Source organism: Rhodamnia argentea, chromosome 5 (genome assembly GCF_020921035.1).
Source record: "Rhodamnia argentea isolate NSW1041297 chromosome 5, ASM2092103v1, whole genome shotgun sequence".
NCBI lineage: Eukaryota > Viridiplantae > Streptophyta > Magnoliopsida > Myrtales > Myrtaceae > Rhodamnia > Rhodamnia argentea.
The window spans coordinates 30979838-31005415 of NC_063154.1; the positions used below are offsets into that span (position 1 = coordinate 30979838).

Consider the following 25578-nt stretch of genomic DNA (forward strand, 5'->3'; position numbering starts at 1 on the left):
GGAATTTCGGATTTAAAGGTGTTTTATGGGCAATATTGTTTATTTTTGTTCAAATTTCATTGTTTTCATGGTTTAAATAAATTCCTAAAAAATCCCAAAAAAAAAGATGTCACGTTTTCTTAAGCTAAATCACATTTCTCTTCACCACTTGCATGAAAATAATGTCTAATAAAATTAGGACTTTGAGAAATCAATTTCTTAAGTTAAATTAGATGTTACTTCACATTAGAGTAGTTTTTACCTTTATTTTTTCATGAATCCGAAAATACACAAAAATATACCAAAACAAAATACCATCCACGTTGCATAGCATTATAGTTTAGTTTGTATTATTATATTTTCTTTGTCATGCATATTTGCCACGTCATTATGCCATGTCATGTATTTTTGCCATGTCATTACATCTCACATGTCATATAGGTAGGTTGCATTAGCATTGCATTTAATAAAAGAAAACCCAAAAAAAAAAATTAATTCAAATCATCAAACTAAGGATTTTTCATGAAAATCGGGTACCGAAAGGGCATTAATTGAAAAGTTAATGTAACCAAGTCCCCGAATCCATTTAATCTCTGGTTCGTATGAAATAAAGTATTTTCTCCCTAATACTTTATTTAGGTTTCTAATCTACCTACCATAAAAGATTAGTGGCGGCTCCAATTTAAAATCTTGGCATGTAATTGAACCTAAGTTGCGATTCGGTAGGACTTGGGAGAGTCCGAATTAGGTTAGTTAATCTAATTAACCTAATAATCCGTTAACCTGAAAAATTCAATTTTTAGGTCGTGACAGCTTGGCGACTCCACCGGGGATCGTAATTTTTTTTTTTGGAAAAAATTCTGGTGGACTTAAGCCTAAGTGATTTTCATGTTGATTCTCCTTGATTGATGATTTGGATTTGTAATTTGTTCATTTTTTTTTTTGGGTGTTAATTGTTATATTGATTTTCTGACTATCCGACCTTTGTTTTGAATGATTGATAGCTGTGTCATATTGTAATTTAATATCTTGGGAATCATAAACTCTTGTGCATGAATTTTCATTTGTTTGCACTGCACCATTTTCAAAACCTTAGTAAAATTTAGGATGGTATCAAGATCGGGAATCTCCTTAGCCTCGATCACGAGGAATGGGTGACCCCATCTTCGATCCCGAGCTTTGGTACGGAGGATCACCCAACCTGGCTATAATCTCATAGCATGGAATGGACCCTCGACCTAAATGAAATTCTTAAAGGCTGAGCATTGACCAATCTAATTTGGTACGGTTTGTCTATAAGATTTCGAACTTTTTTAAAAAAAAAAATCATAAAAAAGGGCACACACCTGACACCCGTCACGCGCATGTCCGTGCAATGTCATAATGTTGGTGGGTAAGATTTCTGATCCTTTTCGTGCAAATTACTTATCCTCATGTACTATTTCGGTCGGTCCATGGCAATTAGGTTGGTCGTGTCTCGATTTACTACTTCATGGAGCGCATGGAATGCAAGAACATCCGAACTGTTCCAATGCCCAAGAAGGGACTAGGCAGTTGGTTTACCCAGCTGGACAGCATATCTCGAGATTATGTGGAGCGTAGATTGGGGCGTTTGGTGCACTTTTGTGAGATACGGGTCCGTACCGGGCTTATTCGAGCGATTGCTCATTTTTGGTGCCCCGAGACCTCGACGTTTATATTCGGTAAGCATGAGCTTACCCCTACTTTAGAGGAATATAGCATGCTCATTGGAAAGTCCCTAGATCCGGAACCTATTAGTCCATATATCGGTAACGATCCTCCACTCTTGCTTGCTGAAATTTTGAATATTGGAATAGCTGAAGTTCAAAGAAATTTAAAAGCTAATTACGGGAATTGCTCATTCTCGTTCTTGACCGAATGTTTTAATCAAGCTATTTCATTGCAAAAAGGGAAAATTTTCTTGCTGGCTTTCTTTGGATTAGTAATCTTTCCGCATTGTAAAAATTCGATTAACCCAAAGATAGCTTACTTTGTTCAACAAGTTTGTGAAGAGAAAAATTTCGTCAACGCAATATTGGCGGAAACTTTTATGTCTTTGAACAAGTATAAGCAAGATAAATGTGGTACTTTTAAAGGTTCGGCTGAGCTTTTGCAAATATGGTTCCTTTCTCATATTAAAGGATGTCAAAATCTTGTAACAATCGAAAAACTCAGAAATTTTTCTCCCCCGATCATGGTTTTCAAAGAAAAACAGGATAAAATTCCAGATTACCATTTTTGTGAGTGGATAGGATTGTTAGAGGATCCGGAACCTAGGGGTTTCCTATGGCAAGCTAGTTGGTTCAAGATAGGTATGGCTCGTTTGGCAAGCGCTGGTGCAAGACCAATCCCTTTGCTCGGATTCACTGGAGCTACCGAGTATTATCCACTACGGGTGGCATGTCAATACGGAGTTGTCCAGACCTTACCACCACCCCTAGAGGCCGAAGGTGTTCGGCTCGACTTCACCGTCAAGGTCCCGGAGCCCGAACAATCATTGATTACCATCCGCTCATTGTGGAATTTTTGTCAGCCATCCAAGCTCAAGCTACCGAGGAAGGAGTTGCTGGGCAATGAAAAGATATATCATGCCACCCCTCAATACATCAAGAAGCATTCAATTCCTGAAGCCTTACAACCGGTAATCCCAGAGGTGCGACCTACGGTTACTCTTCATGCTCAAGTGGAAGATCTCACGCAGGAATTGGAGCGGGCAAAGAGGAAAGCAGCAGAGGCGACACGGGTATTGAAATGGTTGAAAAACAAGAATGCTCTCTTGAAGTAGTAAATCGAGATCGTATTGTCATCGAGTCGTTCAATTATTGGTCTTGCATTTAATTATTTTCTTTCCGATGTCTTGTCATGTTTTTTATTTTCCTAGGTCTTATGTTAAGGGAATCTCGTCAGATGTCAGGCTTGTTATCCTTTGATTACACTCTTAGATTAATAAAACGGTTTTGTTCTCATTCTGACCTTGCTGAGTTGTACGAATTTTTACACCCCTTTTGAGTTAGATTCAATTTCCTCACTTCAAATGAAAAATGTTCATAAGATCTTTAACCATCTATTCAAAAAATTTCGTAATGATCCATCGTGTTTTCTATTTTTTATGGAATTAATGGCCGGAGTCAGGCAGGCTGGAATTTGACACGTTCTCAGACTACAGATTCATTTTGCGATTTACTACTAGTAAACGTGCCGCATGGTTAAATTGCCAAACATGAAAGTTGTTGATCTATGTTTCAATTAACAGCCTGAAAAATTTCGGAGTTAAATTCACCATTTAAAGGGGTCCTTCGTTCTTTTAACAACAGGTGGACGAAAGAGTTTTCTGAACGTAATTTTTCACAAAGATGCATTAAACTGGTTTGATCCACTCAGATCCACTCCGAATTAGGTTAGTTAATCTAATTAACCTAATAATCCGTTAACCTGAAAAATTCAATTTTTAGGTCGTGACAAATACGACCTTCATATTTTCTCGGTCTCAGACAATCAGACGAATACGGCTCACTTTGGCCTCGGACGACTTGATTGAATACGACCCTCACATTTCCTCGGTCTCAGACAATCAGACAAATACGGCTCACTTTAGCCTCGGACGACTTGATTGAATATGAATACGACCATTACATTTTCTCGGTCTCAAACAATCAGACGAATACGGCTCACTTTGGCCTCGAACGACTTGATTGAATACGACCTTCATACTTTCCCAGAATAATTCGGGACCACGTGATTCACTCACGTTAGAGAATTAATAATTCGGGATCACCCGATTAATTCACACTAATCCAAGGACTAATCCAGACTACCCGATCAATTAATACTACCATAGTATCCAATCCACGTCAAGCGACCATATTATGCTAACGTAGCAATATATAAATAATGTACGATTAAAAATTATACTAACGTGGGAATTTATTAGGGCCGAGCAATAATAATTTTCTAACGTGCAATTAATTCATGACTAAAGTACTAAACTATAATAATGCCATATTTAATTAGCACCATGGCATAACAACATTTTATCATATAAAAAGTAACTATAGTTAAAGTATAATCTAACCATGGTTCAAAAATTAACTAGAATCAACAACTAACTTAACCATGATTAAATAATAGCATAAAGTAACTCTAGTTAAGCATAAAGTAACCATGGTCCAATTTTGACCAAACAAATATTCTCTTGACTTCACTATTCATGCAAGAACACATTTCTCTCTCCTCCCTTCATTTGCATTTTCGGCCAACTCCATGAACTAGCACAAAACCAACCCATTTTTCACCAAAATCACTGAATCTATAGTCTATTAGCAACCTAGATACCTAATCTAAGGTTAGGGAGCAACTTACCACTATTTTAGCAAGTTTTCCGGCGAGAAAACGGGTGGAGAATCTTGGTTTCAACCGGCGGCTCTGGCGACTCCGAGTAGCTTACGGCGGTAATCGAGCTCCGGCGGTTCAAGGCGACACCGGCGGTTGTTTGAAGAATTTTCGGTGAGGGAGAGAATGAGCAAGGGTGAGTTCGGCCAAGAGAGGGAGTGAGCAAGAGAGAGAAAGTGAGCTAGAGAGAGAGTAGTTTCTTGAAAATAATGAGGAGGAAGAAGACCAAATAATAGATAATATGAGTTGAGAATAATTAATTATGCCCACAAAGTCAAGAGGGAAAAATAATTTTCTCCCCACATTGACTAGTCAATCTCGGCCAAAAGGAAAAATGACCAAAATACCCTTCGTTCCAAGTGAAAAATGGGGTATTTTTCGAGGGCAAATGGGTCCTTTCCCATACCCAGTCCAAATCCACTTCTCCCGAACCTCTTTGGGGCGAACCGCGAAGGAATTGCACTCGGGATGAGGAAACGTCCAAAATTTTTATTTATTAAAACCCCCGAAGGTCCGACGTTAAATTCTAAAGCTTGATTCGCGATCAATCTCGATCGATAGAATTTTCAGCGTATCTCAAACTAACGGGCGGCTTTTAAGAGTTACGCGTATCGACCCGTGATAAAAATCACGTTTAAGAATTACTCAAGCCATGGCGACATTGGTTGACATTCAATTTCGAGGGTCAATCACTAGTCCCGATGGACACGATTGTTAGAAAATAATTTAGGGACGTTCGGAACCCATACGAGGTCAAACGGAATCACCCGTGATCCAAGCGTAGGGTATTATCCAAATCGTTCTTTAATCATTCTAGGATCGGTCTATATTGGTCCGTAATATTCCCTTGACAATTTTTATGGCCAAAGAGTCAATCCAGGATCAAGTTCTTATGTCCACGTACTTGATTTTCCTAGGTAGCCATTCCCATTTGGTTAGTCTTCTCGAGAGGGATCAACTCCGAGTGAGATTAGACTGAAATACATCAATGAGACCTTTCATTTATTCAAAGCTTCGAAAGTGAGTCGGAATTCAGGATGTCACAATTTATAAAGAGTCAGAGAAGACAAAAAAGACAGAGAATTGAAGCGCATCATTCCTTGAAGATCTTTGTTCCATAATTGCCTCAACTTTGGTAGATTGATCAAGTGCAAATCCTCTAAGCGAGGTAGCACCCGAGTGCTTTCCACCGACTCAAGCCCTTCAAGATCGAATATTTCTTCCAAAGACTTGCAATCACGCACTTGCAAGCTAGTCATTTTCTCCAAAACAAGCATCAATTTGAATGGCATGGCATTAATAAATGATGGACACTTATCCACCACCAGGGTTTTTAATTGCCAAGATGAATTGACGGGATTATGTTCGTTGTGCCACTTTCCAACGAGCTCAGGGAACTCAAACAGCCGCACAAACTTAGCCTTAGCAGCCGTAGGCTGTCAAAAAATGCATCATTAAATGTAAAATTCTAGTTAGCAAAAGCAGTTACTTTAACGATGATCAAAAACACCCAATTGCACAGAATTTAGTAGCTGATGCATATCATTTCTTTAAACATATTTTGGATGGTCATGTTGAGGTTTTCCTTCCAAAAATACTAGTACTTTGTTGGTCCATACCGTTCCGTCATATCTACTTTTACGCTATCCAGCTTTGGTGCCTCTATTGGCCCCTCAAAGAAGAACTTCATGTTGGGACATCCATTCACAATAACATCTTCCAAGAGAGGGAATATTAAAGCGCATCCACCTGAGCTGAAACATTTCAACTCTATCAACCCATCAAGCTCCATACATTTCAAATGATGGAAAGCCACTTCATGCCCCTCCTTACTTCCCTTGTCACTAATAACTTCCGTCAATATCCTGCAATTACTTATCATCAATTTTGTGAGAGCCACCAAATTTTCAGCTATTGTCAGTGTAAACATACTTGATAACCCATCACAATTTGACACATTTAGAGCCGTCAAATGTTTAATTTGTCTTGAAAAGGGTAATATTACTTTTTGCTCTTGACTAGGGCTTTCCATGGCTTCCACATTGCTGCTTGGCTCTTCTAGATAAGATTCACGTACGACTAGATTTTCCAAGTTGGTTAAACTCTCAATAAAACGACTTGTGGATGTTGCAGATTCCTGGAGAGATAACGAAGCTCAAGAACTCTAAGGTTGCAGAAGAATTCCTCATCATGAAAATCCCCATGCCATATCTCCATCGGTTCGTATAAATCCAATTTGACCTCTTGGAGACTGGGGAATGTGAGCTGAGAGAATAATCAAATCAGAAGTTAAAGCCAGCTAATTTAAAAGAGTACTGGGGTATTATGACTTTAGTCGTGAATAATCAACTCTTGGAGACCAGGGAATGCACCCCGAAAAAAAATAGTCAAATCGGAACCTAAAGTCAGCTTAGTTGAAAAAGTATTCATGTATTATGGTATACGTCCTACATATCGTACAATTTAGGATATTGTATCTAAAAAAAAAAAGAATATCTAATCTCTTGTGACTCAACGGAAAGATATGTGCCCTAATGAAACAAACACTGTCACTTATATTTTATATTTGACTTGTATCCATATTTAAACTTAAGTAACTCCGTACATTCATCTTTCTATAGATATATCCATTGTGAAAATAACATTTGCATCAATAACAGCCACAATTGCATGAATTTCAGTTGTTAATATTAATGGCAATGTCCCATCTTTCCGTTTTTACCATAATATCAATATCTGTATGGGATTCAAATTAGACAACACACTTCGTGCCATGGTAAGATCACACCACATGCCACGTGTTTGCAATCTTTGCGGTTCTTAAGAAAGAGCTAAGTCATCGGAATTGGCCTTTTTTTTTTTTAAGGGTTCGATGAGTATGCATTTGGTACGTCAGACATGGACAAGAATGTTTGGTCAACACTTGAAGAACATATGATGTTTCAATTTCGTAATATGTCTAAGGATTCAAAGAAAGTTGTCCAGTTTACATCCTCGATTTTAGAGCTACTTTTATGAGATTCTTGGCTTTGACGTTAACAATCACTTCAAATATTCACCATGGAAGCTAAACAAATAATCTTAGGTCGTCCCTTTTCTATCAAGAAGAGAGGCTGTTTATGACAATCGTATCTCATTCTCAAATTGGGAAGCAAATATCTCTCCTTTGTTACAGCCATCCATCCTCAAGGTCTTTAATGCCGGCCAATGGGAAGTATGTGCTCCGGTGTAGAGGCACGTAAACTCCGTCGGATGCTCAGGCTGGAGGGAGGTTAACTTCGGGAATTTAAACCTGGGAACCGGTACTCCTTCCTTCTCGATGAGTTCTGCAATGCCACATTCACGGATCTCCAACTCTTCAAGTTGGGTTAGATCTCTAAATATCAACACTGGAAACAGAGAGGTGAGGCTCTTGCAGAGGGAAACGCTAACATAAAGTAGATGCTAGAATTTAACTTGATGGTGGAGTTCCTTATCCCATACACACTTTAGCTTTGGTAATCCCGATACCGTCGCCTCTTTTAACGGAAGAGCAACAGGCTGTCCATCTAGAGGAATTAGTGGCTGAAGTTCAAGAACAACTTCAAGTGAAACACATGCTTTTGCCTTCAAACTTTCCAGGCTCTTGAGCCATCCTAGAATGAAAGAAGGAACAACGGTCACAAACTTATTGCATTCATCCACATAAAGCGATTTTAGCTTGGGGAAAGATTCCGTAACATCTTGATTGTCTCATATCATCTGGATGTTATCCATGCCATTGATATCCAATATCTTCAAGCTAGGCAAAGCAACCTACAAATATTCCCTCACGAAATTGGAAATTCAATTAAATTACGAATTCATGAACTTCCAAGATGTAAACACGGATGTGTGTCAAGATCTAAATTACGGATTCACAAAATTGGTGTTCTGTTTGAAGTCGCACAAAAGGAAAAATAAAATAAAATAAAAAAGTTAGCAAAACATCTCCATACCGATGTGTATGACTCTAGGACGGGAAGGGTAGGCTATTTGAATTACTAGAAACAAATAAAAGAGTAGGAATTCTATTCCGACCAGATTCTGTTGATAGTGAACAAAATAGTAATCTGGATATGCTCGTATAACAATCATATAATCACATTAGTCTAAGAGAAAGCAATTAAAAAAGATTACTTGGTTCAAAAGAACAAATCTTACTTGCATCATTTCACACTTGAAATAACTAGATACACTTAAATCGATTGAATTTTCCCTTTAAAATTCATTGATCTTTTATCAATGTTGGACGAGTCGGATGACTCAACCGAAATGGCTGATTTGCGAAATGTATATTATTTATTTAACAACGGTTTCATAAGAATGGTCTTGTAGTTCATGTAAAAACTAAAATGAGTGGTTTCCTTTTGCTGGTGCAATTAAGAGAGGGCAAAGCTTCCCTCGATCGGGAAAAAAGAGAGTGAGATCTCCTAAGTGCAAATGAAGTCAAGTGCGCGCCTTGTAAGTGCAAATGAAGTAAATTGAAGAGAGAGTAAAGCTTCCTTCGAACTCTTGAACCTTACTCCTTGCTTTCCTCTCAATTGTTTTTTCAATTGCCTTCAATGCATATATATATGTGTGCTCGTACCATTAGAGATGTTCAACCGTCTTTATGAAAACAATTTCTAGAGAAATTAAAAGTAAGAAATTTGCAACTCATACTTGTTGGAAACTCTCAACACTTATTCTTATATGCTACTCATTCTCTTTTTTAAATTATTTTAATCGAAGTACACTTTGTAAGCAGTTTAGTTAGTTTTTATTTTGGCTATGCTTTGTCTTAGGTATATTTGATTGCCTACCTCTTGACTGGAGAGTGCAGAGGAGCTTGATTTGACGCGGTCCCGACTTCGAGTTTCTCGTGAACCTGTCGTTGATTTTTCATTGGACGAAAAGAATGTCATCGTTTGTATTGCCACAATGAATATATCTACAAGAAAATCTTTAGTGATGAAAACAATAAATCAATCTTACACTTACCGTGAGAAAAGCACATTAAATTTTCCAAATGTTCTAAGGACAAATCGGTTAACGTCGAGAATGCCGTAGTTTTCGATGTTTCCATTCCCAACCCTTCTTCCAGCATAATGACCGCCTCCATCCTCTTGCAATGCCGTATGGTTAGAATCCTCAGTTGCGCGAGAGATTTAACCATGGATGGGAAAAACAAAAACCCGAGGTTATCCAAGCCTTCGATATATAAAAATTCCAATCTCGGAAAGGCAACCTGCGGTATTCACTTACGAAATAAGTGATTCTGTTTAATTATGAATTTATGGACTTCCAAGATGTAAATTTAGATGAGTCCGAAGGGGAGAGGGGGATTATTAGGTAATACAAAAGGAAAATAAAATAAAATAAAGAAACGGAGTAAAAAAATCACCCTGCTAATGTCGTTTCTAATATCCAGTCTTTCCTTTGGTAATGAACTTGCAATGCAGAGCTTAACTTGATTAATGAGCCAGTTTTATTGCATCTAAAGAACTTCTTCAGAAATGATTTTACGAGTTGAGCAGTACTTTTCTCCCTCTATATGAAAAAGCATGCCCCAACTGGGAAGAAGAACACTTGAGATCAGACGCACTACCTTGTGGGACCCACAACTTATGCATCTTGGGACCCACCATCAGTTTCATTGATTATCCCACCATTATAAAAGCCACGCGCTTTCCCTGACTGACTGGCCAATTTTTTTTCAATTATCTATTGACAATGGACAAAATAGTAATTTGGATATGCTCATATAACAATCATATAATCACATTAGTCTCCCATGAATTCCAAATTTAAATAAAATCTCTCCCTCTCTTCAATTTAGTTACTTCCCTAAAATAATGAATTAGCTAATGTGTGTAGCAATTGTTAATTTACTTACAGATGAGGAAGAATTTATTTAGAGAAACAAGAACCGCTTCAAAAGGGTAGCTAACATTAGAACTTAGAAGTCAATGGATTGACGTGGTAAAAGAAAAATGCAGCTGAGGATAGCTTGAGGAAGAATATTAGCAATTAGAAAGAAAAGGCGTGATTTTATCCACTACCGAATGCCTAAAATCAATATTATATCACTCTGAAGCAATTTAAAAAGGAATTACAATGGTCAAACGAACAAATCTTACTTGCATCATTCCACACTTGAAAGAACTATACTTAATTCGATTTAGTTTTCCCTTTAAAATTCATTGATCTTTTGTCAGTCCTAGAAAGTCCAATAGTTAGATATCGTGACATATCATACACACACTTGCATCAAATGGTTGAAGATTTTACGAACTCATTATAGGAGATTAAAATTATCTAGGAGAGCCAACGTATTAATCTTGTGGGACGGCCCATTTTCACAGACTAACAACATTTCAGGTGAATGACCTATCTTGCTTTTAGTTTAGTTAGAATGGACCAGCCCGTAAATTAATCTTTTTCATTTTCCAGTGAAATGTTCTTCCACTTCCGCTGGAACCACAATCCTGTGGAAAGCTTTGTTTTCTGTTTTTATTTTTATTTTTATTTTTAATTATTTTTTGTAAAGAATAACTAGTCTTTTCCAAACGTTCATTACTATAAGAAAATCCTTAGTCTGCCGCATCATCACCCTTCACTTCCATCCATACAACAAATTTCACTTCTTTGTGTTACGTTCATTGGAGTATCGTCAACGCCGACAAGATTACAATGAAAAAAAAAAGAGAAAAAAAAGCAAAAAAGGCAAAGCCCCACCGTCAACTTCGGTGATAATCATGTAATTATAAAAGGGCAATCTAGTCTACGCAACTAAAACGCTCCACTCCACTGCAATTTTTTCCCGTATAAACTATAGCCGTGAGCTTTTCTTGTTAACTGGGCAATTCTTTATCATTAGTTTACCAATTTAGTTTAATGTTAGTAAATTACAATTAATGACCAACTTAACAAGTGGAATTTGCTTTGTTTTAAAGGATCTCTTATTAAATGACACTACTAAAGCTAGTTAAACAGTTAACTACGTCTCCACTTGCTAGTCGGGAATTTAATATTACTATAAATAATCGCCCTCAATTTTTGCCATTAATTGTTATTGTCATGATCTAATTTATCAATTTTGTATTCAAAATATTTTCTATTACATAGTGCTTGTGACACTTCTCTAAGTCGGATTTCGATGTGACAAAGGTTAAATATATAAAATGATTAATTATCCATATTATAAATGTTAAGATCTATTGCATCTCAATTGCCATTTCATACACCAGACAAAAAAAGAACAAAGAAAAAAGAAAAAAAGAGAGAATAAAATAAATTAAAAAAACATACTAAGAAAATCACCGTACTAAAATGAGTGATTTCCTTTTGCTGGTGCAAGTAAGAGAGTGTAAAGCTTCCTTCGATCAGGGAAAAAAAAAAGGTGAGATCTCCTAAGTGCAAATGAAGTCATGTGCGCGTCTTGTAAGTACAAATGAAGTACATTAAGAGAAAGTAAAGTTTCCTTCGAGCTCTTGAACCTTACTGCTCGCTTTCCTCTTTAGTGTTTTTTCAATTGCTTTCAATGTGTATATATATGTGTGCAAGTACCATTAGAGATGTTCAACCGTCTTTATGGAAACAATTTATAGAGAAGTTAAAAGTAAGAAATTTGCAACTCATACTGGTTGGAAACTCTCAACGCTTATTCTTATATGCTATTCATTCTCTTTTAAATTATTTTAATCAAAGTACCACCTCAAAAGGGTAATCATTAATAAACGTTCGAACTTAGAAGTCACTGAATTGACGTGGTAAAAAAAAAATGCAGCCGAGGATAGCCTGAGGAAGAATATTAGCAATTAGAAAGAAAAGGTGTGATTTTATCTACTACCGAATGCCTAAAAGTGAGGCTAAGAGAAAGCAAATGGAAAAGGGATAGATAGGGTCAAACATACAAATCTTATTTGCATCATTCCACACTCGGACATAAATAAATATGCCTAATTCTCTTTAAATTTTCTTTAAGAGTAAGTATAAATCTGCAGCTTGCGTGTTTGAGACCAAAACATTTAGGGTTAAGAAAAAATCAATTGTCCCTATTTACAATGGAAAGCTTTATTTTTATTTTTATTTTATTTTATTTTATTTTTGTGTAAAGCGTAACTAGCCTTTTCCAAAGGTTCATTGCTATAACTCCAGAAAATCTTTCATCTGTAAAGTTTGCTCGCAATCTAAACAGGAAGGTTTACTCTTCTTGGGCCTTCACCCATCGCTTCCATCCAAACGATAAGTTTTAAGGGTGAGTCTAAATTCGCAGCCTACATGTCTGAGACCATCACATTTTTAGGTGAAAAGACCCAATTGTCCCTGCTCCACAATGGAAAGCTTTATTTTCTGTTTTTCCAAAGGTTCCTTGCTATAACTCTAGAAAAATGAATGATTATGCCACAAAGAGGACAAGTCAAGTACTCAGGCACACTAGCATGTGGGACCCATGACTAAAATTTCCACGGCTCTTTATTGACGGGGAGTGGGCTCAGATTCGTTCTACTGAAGTAAAGATTCGTCCCCTGGGGCCAGGGGAGAGTAAAGCTTCCTTCGACCAGGAAATTAACGGTAAGTAATTGCAACCCGCACATGTCCGCGGCAACCCTGAATACTTATGCTTGTGTGCTAGTAATTTTCTTGTGAGATATTTCAACCGAAGTAAAGATTGTAAGTAAATTTAGATAGTTTTAATTTTGACTATGCTTTAGCTTCTAGTTAATCACGTACCTCTTGGTTGAAAAGCACACTGGAGCGTGATTGGACGTGATCCCGACTCCGACCTACTTGTGAACCCGTCATCGATTTTTCATTGGATGAAAAAGAATTATTAAAATTTGTATTCCAGAGATAAATCCATCTAGGCGAAGATCTTTGATGATAAAAACAAAAGATAAATCTTACCTTTTTCGCTAGAGAAGCACGTCAAACCTCCCAAGTTAGTTAAGCGCAAGTTAGTTAACATTGGAAATGACAGAGTTTCTGATATTTCCACTCCCAATCCTTCTTCCTCCGTAATAATTGCCTCCATCTTCTTGCAATCACTTACCGTTAGATTTCTCAGTTTTGCAAGGGATTTAACCATGGATGGGGAAAACAAAAACTCGGGATTGCCCAAGCCACTAACTTCTAATATCGCCAAACTTGGAAAGGCAACCTGCGGAATTCGTTCATGAAATCGGTGATTTAGTTAAATCTAGAATTCATGAACTTCCAAGATGTAAATATAAATGAGTACCAAGGGGTGGGGGAATTACTGAGTTGCACAAAAAGAAAAAAAAAAGAATAAAATAAATTTAAAAAAATACTAAGAAAATCACCATACTAATGTGTTTTATAGTTTCCAGTCTTTCTATGGTAAAGAAGTTGCAATGCAGAGCTTAATTTGATTAGTGAGCCAATCGTATTCCATCCGTAGAATAAAGGAAGGGAACCCAGCGAAATATGCGATGCTTGGCCAGTGTGTAATGAGAAGTACTAGTACTCAAGACATTAAGAGCGCGTAGGGCTCACAAATTGTATTTCCATGATTCCTTACCGATGAGGAAACTATATTGCAGGAGTCTTGGGCCCCACCGATTTAAACGGGATATCAAATGCCCAAAGTCCATACAAGCATATCTATCCATACCACTCGCATGCATGAGCACGCACGAAATTTTGTGCTCTTACAATTGTGGGGCCTATGCAATGAATAAGCGCTTATTTAAGCACAACCAAAAAAAAAAAATGTGCATCAATTAGGTTAGCATATTATAAAAGGGCAATCTTGTCTACTCAACTAAAACGCTCCACTCCACTGCAATTTTTTCCCATGTAAACCATAGCCGTGAGCTTTTCTTCTTAACTAGGCAATTGTTTATCATTAGTTTACCAATTCAGTTTAATGTTAGTAAATTACTATTAATGACCAACTTAACATGTGGAATTTGCTTTGTTTTAGGGGATCTCTTCTTAAATGTCACCACTAAAGCTAGTTAAACAGTTAACTACGTCTCCACCTACTAGTCTGGAATTTAATGTACCATAAACAATCGCCCTCAGTTTCTGCCATTAATTGTTGTTGTCATGATCTAATTTATTAATTTTGTATTCAAACTATTTTCTATTACATAGTGCTTGTGACACTTCTCTAAGTCGGATTTGGATGTGATAAAGGTTAAACATATAAAATGATTAATTATCCATATTATGAATGTTAAGATCTATTGCATCTCAATTGCCGGTTCATACACCAGCACAAAAAAGAAAAATTTGCCATTTCATACGCTCGAGTAGCGACAGCATCTTGGCATGATGCTTCTAACTATGGGTTGAGCTTTTGCTATGCTTTGTCTCGTGCATCTAATTTGATGTAACGTAATCACATACCTCTCCACCGAAGAGTGCAGCAGAGTGTGAGTTGACACGGTCCCGACTCTGAGCTTCTCGTGAACCCGTCATTGGTTTGTCATTGGATGAAAAGAATGTCATCATTTGTATTTCGAGGATAAATCTATCTACACGAAAATCTTTAGTGATAAAACAGAAAAAACTGATCTTACACTTTCTGCGAGAGAAGCACTTCAAGCTTTCCAAACGCCGTAAGAGTAAATTGGTTAACATTGAGAATGTCAAAGTTTTTGATATTTCCATTCCCAGCCCTTCTTCCTCCGCAATGATCGTCTCCATCTTCTTGCAATTTGCTACCGTTAGATCTCTCGGTTGTGCGAGAGATTTCACCATGGATGGAAAAAATATAAACTCAAGGTTGTCACAGCCATCCAACTTAAACTCCTTTAATTTATGAAAACTCACTATTCCACTAGGATTCTCCTGCCATATGTGCCTCAAGCTCCCCAACTTATTCAATTCCAAGGTGGTTAACTCTGACAGAGTCTCAACATCTCCATTGGCGCTTGGTCCTTCAAGGTAAAAAATTTCTTGCACCAAACTGCAATCATTGATTCTTAAAGTTTGCAACTTGTGGAGCTTTACCAACGATTTGGAGCTGATAACCTTTGAGAGAGATTCGCACTGCACCACTTTGAGAGATCGGAGATTGCTCGACTCTAGTGGAGATTCATCGCTCCATATCTCATTTAAATTGGGAAGTCCTTCTATTGTCAAGGACTCCAAGAATGGAAATGAAACCTAACGAATGGACCCATCAACAATAGAATTTACAATTACAAAGGACGGGCATGAAATTTATGTGCTTATAGCAAGTTATCATAATGGGTCACTGAAGAAAATTTACAAGCAAGATAGTTTACAACCTTTAGATAATTTTTTCCATCACAAAAATTTATGATAAACAAAAGCTAATTTACAATACAAAATGCAATTATATGACCCCAAAAGACAACTAATGAACTCGACCATCAATTTTCCAGTGATAACGAAAACTAGTCACCCATAAAGCGAAAGGAAAATAAAGCTTTCAAGGTAAATTACTTCATGTAAGGTAAGCTCATATAACTTTCGGTGAAAAGACCCAATTGTCCCTGCTCTACCATGGAAAGCTTTATTTTCTGTTTTTCCAAAGGATCATTGCTAAAACTCTAGAAAATCCTTCACCCATCCATCGCTCCCATCCATACAAGAAGTTTTGACTTTTTTGTGTTTCGTTAATTTGGACTATTGTCATCCCCAACAAGCATGTGGGACCCACGACTAAAATTTCCATGACTCTTTGCTGACGGGCAGATTCCTTCTGCTGGTGCACCTAGGGCCAAGGGAGAGTAAAGCTTCCTTCGACCAGGAAATTAACGGTAATAAATTCCAACTCGTATATGTCGGCAACTCTGAATACTTATGCTTGTGTGCCACTGATTTTGTTGTGAGATATTTCAATCAAAGTAAAGATTGCAATTAACTTTGCTTAGTTTTAATTTTGGCTATACTTTAGCTTCTGGTTAATCTCGTACCTCTCGATTGAAAAGCACATTGGATTGGATGCGGTCCCGACTCCGATTTTCTGGTGAACCTGTTGTCAATTTTTCATTGGATGAAAAGAATTGTGGGCATTAGTATTCCATGGATGAATCCATCTATGCAATGATCTTCAATGATGAAAAGAATAAATCAATCTTACACTTACTGTGAGAGAAGCACTTTAAACTTTTTGAATTTCGTAAGGATAAATCGACTAACATAGGAAATGTCAGAGTTTCTGATATTTCCACTCCCAACCCTTCTTCCTCCGTAATGATCGCCTCCATCTTCTTGCAAATGTTTACACTTAGCTTTCTCGGTTGTGTGAGGGATTTAACCATGGATGGGGAAAACATGAACTCGGGATTGCGCATGCCCCGGACTTCTAATGTCTCCAAACTTGGAAAGGCAACTCGCGGAATTCGTTCATGAAATTGGTGATTTAGTTAAATCTCGAATTCAAGAACTTCCAAGATGTAAATATAGATGAGTACCAAGGAGCGAGGGGAATTATTGAGTTGCACAAAAAGAAAAAGAAACAATAAAATAAATTAAAAAACGTACTAAGGAAATCACCATACTAATGTGGTTTCTAGTTTCTAGTCTTTCCCGTGCGCGTGGAAGAGATTGGAAAATTGATGACCCGAAGACCCGGTTCGTACGGCGATGTGAGCGAGTTAGTTAGTGGATTAGCGACCATGGGAATTGACTCATTAATTAGTCAATTTAGGAAGTCGCGATTTGCAATTTTAAGCCGGGCCTATATGTGCTCTACACCGCCATTGCACCCCCATGGTTTGACTTTTCGTAATTGCCCTTTATTTTCGTTTATTTTATTTTTGCACATTTTCTACTCTTTCGTTATTTTCAGTTGCGATACGATGCCGACAGCAATTGAATTGTCGTTCATGGATTATTTCAAATGTCTCGAGATAAACGGCCAATTTTGAGAAGAGCTTTATCTTCATTAACAACAACGGCAGGCAAGATGCAACCATGCGTACTAGAAAGTAGAAATAAATAAATAGAATAATGCTTAAAAAGACAATCATGTCAAATAAAATCAATAGAAACGTGGATAAGGGCCTGAAGTGGGCTCATTTTCTCAAATAAGGGCCTGAAGCGGATATAGTTTCAATTAAGGGCATAAAGTGGGCTCATTTTCTTAAATAAGGGCCCGAAGCAGACATCACTTCGATTAAGGGCCCGAAGTGCATTGTTTCTAATAATTCTCTTTTCAATTATTTCAATCAAAGTACACTTTGTAAGCAATTTCATTAGTTTTTATTTTGGTTATGCTTTGTCTCGGGTATATTTGATCACCTACCTCTTGACTGAAGAGTGCAGAGCAGCGTGATTTGACACGGTCCGGACTTCGAGTTTCTCGTGAACCCGTCATTGATTTTCCATTGGATGAAAAGAATGTCATCATTTGTATTGCGTAGATGAATATATCTACTAGAAGATCTACAATGATGAAAGAATAAATCAATCTTACACTTAACGTTAGCGAAACACATAAGACTTTTCAAATGATATAAGCTTAAATTGGTCAACATCGGGAATGACAGAGTTTCTGATATTTCCACCCCCAATCCTTCTTCTTCCATGATGATCGCCTCCATCTTCTTGCAACCGTTTACCCTTAGTGTTCTCGGTTGTGCAAGAGATTTAACCATGGATGGGGAAAACATAAACTTGGGATTGCCCAAGACATAGACTTGTAATGTCTCCAAACTTGGAAAGGCAACCTGCAGAATTCGTTCATGAAATTGGTGATTTAGTTAAATCTCGAATTCATGAACTTCCAAGATGTAAATATAGATGAGTACCAAGGGGTGAGGGGAATTATTGAGTTGCACAAAAAGCCAAAAAAAAAAGAAAAAGAATAAAATGAGCAAACGGTCTAAGAAAATCAACGAAATATGCAATGCTTGCCCAGGGTCGAAGGAGAAGTACTAGCACTCAGACATAAGACCGTGTAGGGCCCACAAATTGTATTTCCATGATTCTTCACTGACAAAGAAACAATCATATTGCATGAGTCTTGGGCCCCACCGATTTAAACAGGATATCAAATGCCAAAAGTCCGTACAAGTACATCTATCCATACTGTAAGCGTGCATGAACATGCACGAAATTCTGTGCTCATATAATTATGGGGCTATGCAATGACTAAGTGTTTATTTAAGCACAATACACAAAAAAAAAAAATGGCCATCAATTAGGTTAGTATAGTTGCTTTTAGTTGAAAACCCGGTCCTCCTTCCCATTCTTCGTATTGGTTTTTAAGAGTCACCTACATTTTACATTTTGGGGATAATAACAAAGTTTAGTAAATAAATTCAATGGAATCCATTTCGAAAGAGTACAAATAACTTTACTTATGAAATTACGTTAATGCCAAAAACATTCCCTTCAATTATGCTCTATGAAACCCTATTAATATTGATATGCTCGCAGAATGTAAATTTAAAATAGCTCGGAACCTATCACAAATAAAACTTATATGGATTTCATTCGATTAGTTGGATTTCTACTCAATTTGGAGAAACGGAAGATTTTGCCTTAATGTAATCACAGGGAAGGCAGGAATAGACAAGGTAATTATGAAGAAAATAAACTGAAAATAACAAAACGAATAAGCATCATACTATGCGTTACATCAAGAAGGAAAAATTAATAAATAATTAATACTCTTTTAATAGAAAGTTACCTGTTGTCCGTTGAAGAATGCAATTTGAGTGCCCACTTGGTCGTCTGATGTACTCCTCGAAGGAGACGACCCCGTTGAGAAAAAACTAGCGATATTTGGCAACCCACACAATTTCAATACACGCAACTTAGGCAACTCAAGTTTACCACGATCATCATCAGCTTCTACAATCCCCCGCATTAATTCGCAATCGACAACTTCGATCTTTTCTAAATGTGGAAGTTGTCTCACCACCGAACAAGGAAACAGAACTTCCATCTTGTCGCAACCTTCAACTCGTACTACTTTTAACGTCTTGAAGGACTTGATGGAGATATGGTTGTGGTATATCTTCTCCAAGTTGATGAGCTCCAATGTCCTCGATCCATTGCAATCCTTCCACCAGCGCCACTCTTTACCTATTCGGATTTCGTACTTGGTTAATTTCTCAACGTATAGATCGTCCGGGAGCACCCTCGGATCGGGAATGGACACATGCAGAGTGCATAGTTTCTTCATGTGATTCAACTCACTCAGACTTGCATTAGTTGGTTGAGTTTGCTCCCCTGCACTCCAATGATGAAAGCTTTGCTTCAAGTACAACTCCTCTAAGTTGGTCAAGCTTTGAAGTACACCCGGTTCAATAATCTCAAGTTTTGGACAACGGCTCAAGTCTAACGACCTGAGCTCTACCAGTTGCCCAATTTCTTTCGGCAATCGCTGGATTTCGGAGTCCACAATGCTGAGAATATGTAACCCCTTTAGATTGCCAAGAATGGCCACATCCTCAAATGAACAATTCTGAAAACATAGGGTGTGTAAGTTTGACAAGAATTGAAATGGCGAAGGAGAGCAAGTGAGACGTATGCTAGTAAGATTTAAGACCATAAGATTCCTCATAGAGTTGAAATATGAATCTGGGATATGAAGAGAATCGTCCTTTGTGGACAGCAGAAGAATGCGCAATTCGGGGCAATTTAATTCTTGCGAAAGCTCCTTCATATTGGGAAAGCACATCGCCTCACAACTTTCGAGCTTGTCCTCCGGCAACTCTGTTAGTGACTTAACTGGATCTTCCAACACGAGAAGAGGGTGGTGATCTCTCGAAGAGACCAAGGCAACAAACTCGCAAACTAAGTCATGTATCTTGAAACCACCAATGTCTTCGCTATCTAACAGAAGGGCGGAGGCCTGAAGAGCACGGATCTGTGTGTGCAACCTATCTCTAGCTTCTTCCATGCTGCTAACTTGTTGAAATAACCCCAAACCGAAGCCGTACCTCACCAAGTTTTCAAGAGAGGGCTTGGAGACACTGTAAACAACACAGAGTCGTAATAATGACTTTGCCTCCCCTTCTAATCTATCATAACTCCATTGCAGCATCTGATCTATCAAACCATTGATTTCTCTATGGTTAAACTTCTCGATTTTTTTCAAAGTGTCCCTCCATTCATATAAAGCAGCGTATTTAAGAAGTTTCCCCATTGCAACAATGAGGAAAGGCACGCCTGCACATCTACGGAGTGCTGCTTCCACCCAGGGCTGGAACTCGTTATCGTGAACTTTGTCTCCCACCGTCCTCTCAAACAAAGCTCTTGCCTCTTCCTTGTCCAGCCCACCAAGGAGGAACTCCCTGTCGCAGCCCATTTCCCTTTGCAAAAGACGTTGATCTCTCGACGTCAACAACAACTTGCATCCTATGGCTTTGTTGTCATGTCCGCAAGGAATGCCGACTAATTTCAAGTCCAGCTTCTCCCACAGGTTGTCCAGTATTATGAGCACCTTCTTCTTCTCCCTCCCCTCCTTTTCCAACCTCTCGCGCAGAAGCTCCGCTCGTGCGCTGATCGTTTCTTCCTTCTTTATGTCAGTGAGTTTCAAGCAGGCTGCAATATCTCCTTGAATCGTATGGATGTTTGGATTTTTCGACACGTCGGCCTTAGCGACCCAATCAAACGACCTCTCTTCGATTAGTATCCTTTTGACATCCTCCAAAAGGGTGGACTTGCCCACCCCGCCCATCCCGTAAACCCCGACCACGCTCTTGCTGTTGTCAGCAAGAGCGTCCATGATGTTCCGTATCATCGAAGCTCTGGATTCGAAGACGCCATGGTCCCTAAGTTTAACGGACATCGAGGTAGATAAAACGGAGGCCGTCGCATCATTGCCTTCTCTCCTGGCAGGACCGCTGAAGGAGATCTCCTTGTTACTGTTTGCTAGAATGAGATTCTTAATGTCATCGGTCATGTGCTTGGCCTTCCTGCTGAACTGATAGCGAAAATTGGGGTCGGGAAGAGTCCCACGGCAGCATGTCTTGCTCGCCTGTTCAAATTCGCCCAACAGGCCTTGCGCCTCCCTCAAGGCCGCCTCAGCACTTGCCAGAAACTTTTCGACCCATTCGTGGGTTTTCCGAAGATTGTTTGTGGCCTCTTCCGCAGCATTGCGGACCCTCGCAATCTCGTACTCCAGATTCTTGACTTCCTTCCGAAGATCGCCGGCGTATCTCGTGGAGCACATGACGTATTCGAATCGACGCTTGATGGGAACAAACACGATCTTGAAGACATCCCATGCAATTGAAACGGCAGAATCGGCAGACATTTTTCTTTGATTTTTTGTCCGAGAAACAAAGAGCGCGAAAATAGAGAGAGTGATGTGATGAAAAGGAGCAGCAGATAATGAAGAAGAAGAAGAAGAAGAAGAAGCAGCCGAGGAGGAAGAAGAATGGTTGTGCGGAGGAGAAGAGGGAAACAGAGCAAGGGCGATGGGAGAAGGAAGGGTAGCAAGAAAGAAACAGAGAATTGAGTGCAAATGAGGAGAAGAGCGAAACAGAGCAAGAACGGTGGATGGGAGACGAAGAAGGCCAAGGGATTTCAGTTAAAAAAAATGAGGATGCAGGAAAGGGAGCAAGAACGAAACAGAGATTTGAGGGCACATGAGGAGAAGAGCGAAACAGAGCAAGAACGATGGGAGTCGAAGAAGGCCAAGAGATTTTGAGTGCAGATGAGGATGAAGGAAGGGGAGCGACGAAGACAAATCTATTTTAGCGAAAAAAGGAAAGGCCTCTAATCTAACCTTAGTTAATATCTTAACTAAACATCAGTTAATTACTTAGGTTGCTGCTTGGTAGAACACTGCTGCAACTCGAAACTGACCAAAAACTCAAATCAATAGGGCAACATGTGTAACACGATTCGACAAAACAAAAAATTGTGACACAATATACTTAAATCATCGATTAATTGCCATAACTTTTTAAAAGTGTTTTATCTCAAGTGTCATGTCACATTCCAATTTTCAGCATTTAAAATTATTATACTTAAGTGATCAATTGGAAAATATGACAATCAAGTCATAAATACCAGTCAATGGATATGGAATATATCATTTTCCAGCATAGGCTCAAACCACGAGGAAGAAATAGGAGATGGGTGGAGCTCCTAAACCTAACCTTAGTTTAACCTTAACAAAACACCAGTCAATTCCTTGGGCATAGAAAATTGATGATTTTCTGCATTATTATTCTTTTAGTGGACCAGTCACTACCATCAATGTCTATGCCTCCATCCTTTCCTCCACCTTTAATGGACAGATATTAATGAATTATCTATCATTTCATCATTTGCCACCGCAAATAGTCCTTTAGTCCTTTTTCCATTGCTAATATGCTAGTCATAATCCATCCACTCAGCTTGCCCTCCACTGTTAATGGACAACCTTTGATTAGTTACTAGTCCTAAACCTACTCCTTGCACGGATCAACGAGATCGTATTTAAAATATAAAAGTAACATTATAATTAAGCAAATTTATAGATTAGAATGTCAACCTAACTTCAGTTAGAATTGTTAGGTCAAAACTTCTACTTAAATTAAACTTTGCCATTCTTTATTTTCCTGGTCTCTCATTCCGATTGAAGTTTCCCCCTTTCCTTTCAAATGTTTGGGTCTATTTGGAGTCTTTCACTTTTAACAGTCACTTTTCAAATATTGCAGTCATCCCAAATCAGTTTTAAAATTTTCCAAAAACATGCAATTATTGACAAGTAAAGATATGCGGGGTTTTCATCATTTACGAACCTAATTTTTCTCTCGTTTTCGAAAGACAGGAGCGAAAAAAATCAGCAACATTTTCCTGAAACGCTTTGGTTTATAATAAACGGCTGAGTTTTAATACTAGGGAAAAAAGAGAAGATGGGAATGGATGGAGGCTGGAGCTACACTTGGGAAGTTGAATGGTAAGCAGACAGCCCCAACGTACACACTCGCCAAAAGGTAAAAATACAAAGAGATCACTGCACAAGTCGGTCACCTCCATCCAGGGATAGAAATGGATGATTTTTTTTTGCAATTTTGTTGTTCCTTGATCAGTCACCGTCACTGATGTCCAAGTCTCCAGGTCCTTTCTTCAACTGCTCATGGAAGACCTCTAAATATTCGAAATACTGCTTTAACTAAGGGTAGTTGTGGGAGAGGGAAATAAAAAGAAAGAGAAAGAGAGAGTAATCGAGGGTAGTTGTGGGAGGTTCGACGTGGCATAATCATTCTGTTTATTTTTTTGTTTCCTTGAGAATAGATTTGAAATAAAAATTCTTTTAATAAGGTAATTTTATTTTTTCATTTTTCGAATAAATTTTTACTCAAAAGTAGATTTGAAATAAAAACAACAAGTAAAATTTTTCTACTTTTTTGTTTTTATAATAAAAATAAACAAAAAAATTCTTCTCGTCATCAATGACCATATGCCAGCCACTATTCACCAGTCGCGTGCATCAATCCCTGGATGCCATTTGTCAGTCTCTAGTCACTAGCTTTCAATTATCGTAATAATTTTATGCTCTTGTTAAATAAATTTATGTTTCGAAAATGAAAATTTTGTGCCGTCATTAAACTCGATCCTCTATTCAAGAACTCGTCCAAAAAATAAAAATTGTTTTAGGGAGAGAAGGGCTATCATTCATGGTAACTGGTAACACGGCAAGTCCCCCCTCTAGAAATGAACGGCCTTTCTACATTTTAGTGTTGCTTTACTTGACCAGACACCATAACTAGTGTCCATCTCCCCGTCTTATCGTCCCCCGCTACTGGACAAGCATCTGAGCACACGTAAGGTTGCCGCAATTAGGGTAATTGTGACTGAGAGATTAAATGAGAATAGTTGGGGGTGCAGTGACGGCACTCGATGCGACAAGCGGAAAACTTCATTAAAGAGCCGGGAAATCTCGATGATTTGCCAATGTAAAGATTATATAATGAACATCAATTTTTGAGAATTTTCTCCTTATTGGTGCATTAGATTTGGGCTAACTTACACCCTTGCGTCTCACTAAAATTAACCACTAATTAAAAATAAAGGGATGAAGAAAACGGATGATCATCAGCTGTTTAAGTAGCAAAACAAAACGATTCAACTTCAACCATCATCGCCCTCAGAATAAATTAAAAATATGAATGGGACAAGGACTAGTCATGCCCCACGTGGCATGGAGTTGCCACGTTTGTACTGTTTCACAAAGACTAGAGGAACGCGTGACATGTAAGGACCCTTGGAACTTCCATACTACTTGAGAAAATACATGAAAAGATATCTTCATTCTTTATCATAATATAAACATTTTCATCAATATTTTCATATAATAATTATAGACTAAAAATAAAGACCAGAATAGAAGTATATCAATTCCTTTAGTATGCCCTACGAGGTTCGCTAATGTAACCTTAGTTAAGGCCGGAACTAAACACTAGTCAAAACTTAGATGAAACCACCATAGCAAATTGCTCCATGTAGTCCTGGCCAAACATAAAAAGTTACAAAATACCGCTATCAATAGCCTCAATCAAGATAAGAATGATGAATATATGAACGATCAAGTAATTGAAATGGATGACCCATGTTACCATCATAATATGTACATGTCTCCACCCTATTTTCCATGCTAATGTGACAAACATTGGTGATGCATCATTTCCTCCATCGCAAATGGACAAACATCGGTTAGGTACTAGTCCTAAACCCGCTCTTTGTGTGGGTCAATAAAATCATATTGAAACTATAGAAGTAGCATTATAATTAAGCTTATTGAACATAAAAAAAAAAATTCAATTTTCGAAATGGTTCACACGTTGAAATAGCTCTAAAACGTAAAACGGTCGTGTCATTAATTGATATATAGAATAGCAATTTTGATACCGTTCTACCTATTAACATATTAGACTTGGGCTAACTTAGACCTTTATATCTAATTTATGTTGAGCATTGGTTGAAAATAAGTCTTGCTCATCTATTGTCTTTCAAATTTTCACAGATTTATTAACGGAAAGCCCCTCAAATCATCCGTTTAAATTGAAAAAAAAATCAGTTCATAAGGAAAATTTGAAGTTGTTTAATTCTTTTGCGAATCATAAGTGTGAGGTTAGATGTAAGATTACTCCTTCTGTATATTTAATTTGATTGTTTGAAAAGGTTATGACTAATTTATAAATAAATAAAAAAACCAGAGGGACGAACTCTTTGTAATTAAGTTGATAAGGACCATTAGAAGGATGACTACCTACTGTATGTGAAATAGGTGCATAT

General features: G+C 37.9%; 2 protein-coding genes across 2 annotated transcripts in view; both read right to left on the reverse strand.

Moving 5' to 3' along the window:
• LOC115731019 (probable disease resistance protein At4g27220) overlaps window positions 1–21772 on the reverse strand; it is a 213595-nt gene extending 191823 nt beyond the window's left edge. The window contains exon 1 of the mRNA XM_048279420.1: window positions 21659–21772. The gene's annotated coding sequence lies outside the window, so the exon portion shown is untranslated. The remainder of the gene's footprint in view (window positions 1–21658) is intronic.
• On the reverse strand, window positions 5430–21250 carry LOC115745802 (disease resistance protein At4g27190-like). The gene is made up of 7 exons (XM_048279789.1): window positions 19028–21250; window positions 14767–15528; window positions 13300–13552; window positions 7877–8024; window positions 7682–7765; window positions 6032–6254; window positions 5430–5825 (listed from the first exon to the last, which is right to left on the reverse strand). The coding sequence occupies exons 1-7, from the start codon at window positions 21248–21250 to the stop codon at window positions 5430–5432; spliced, it is 4089 nt and encodes a 1362-aa protein (XP_048135746.1).
• Window positions 21773–25578: the final 3806 nt, after the last annotated feature.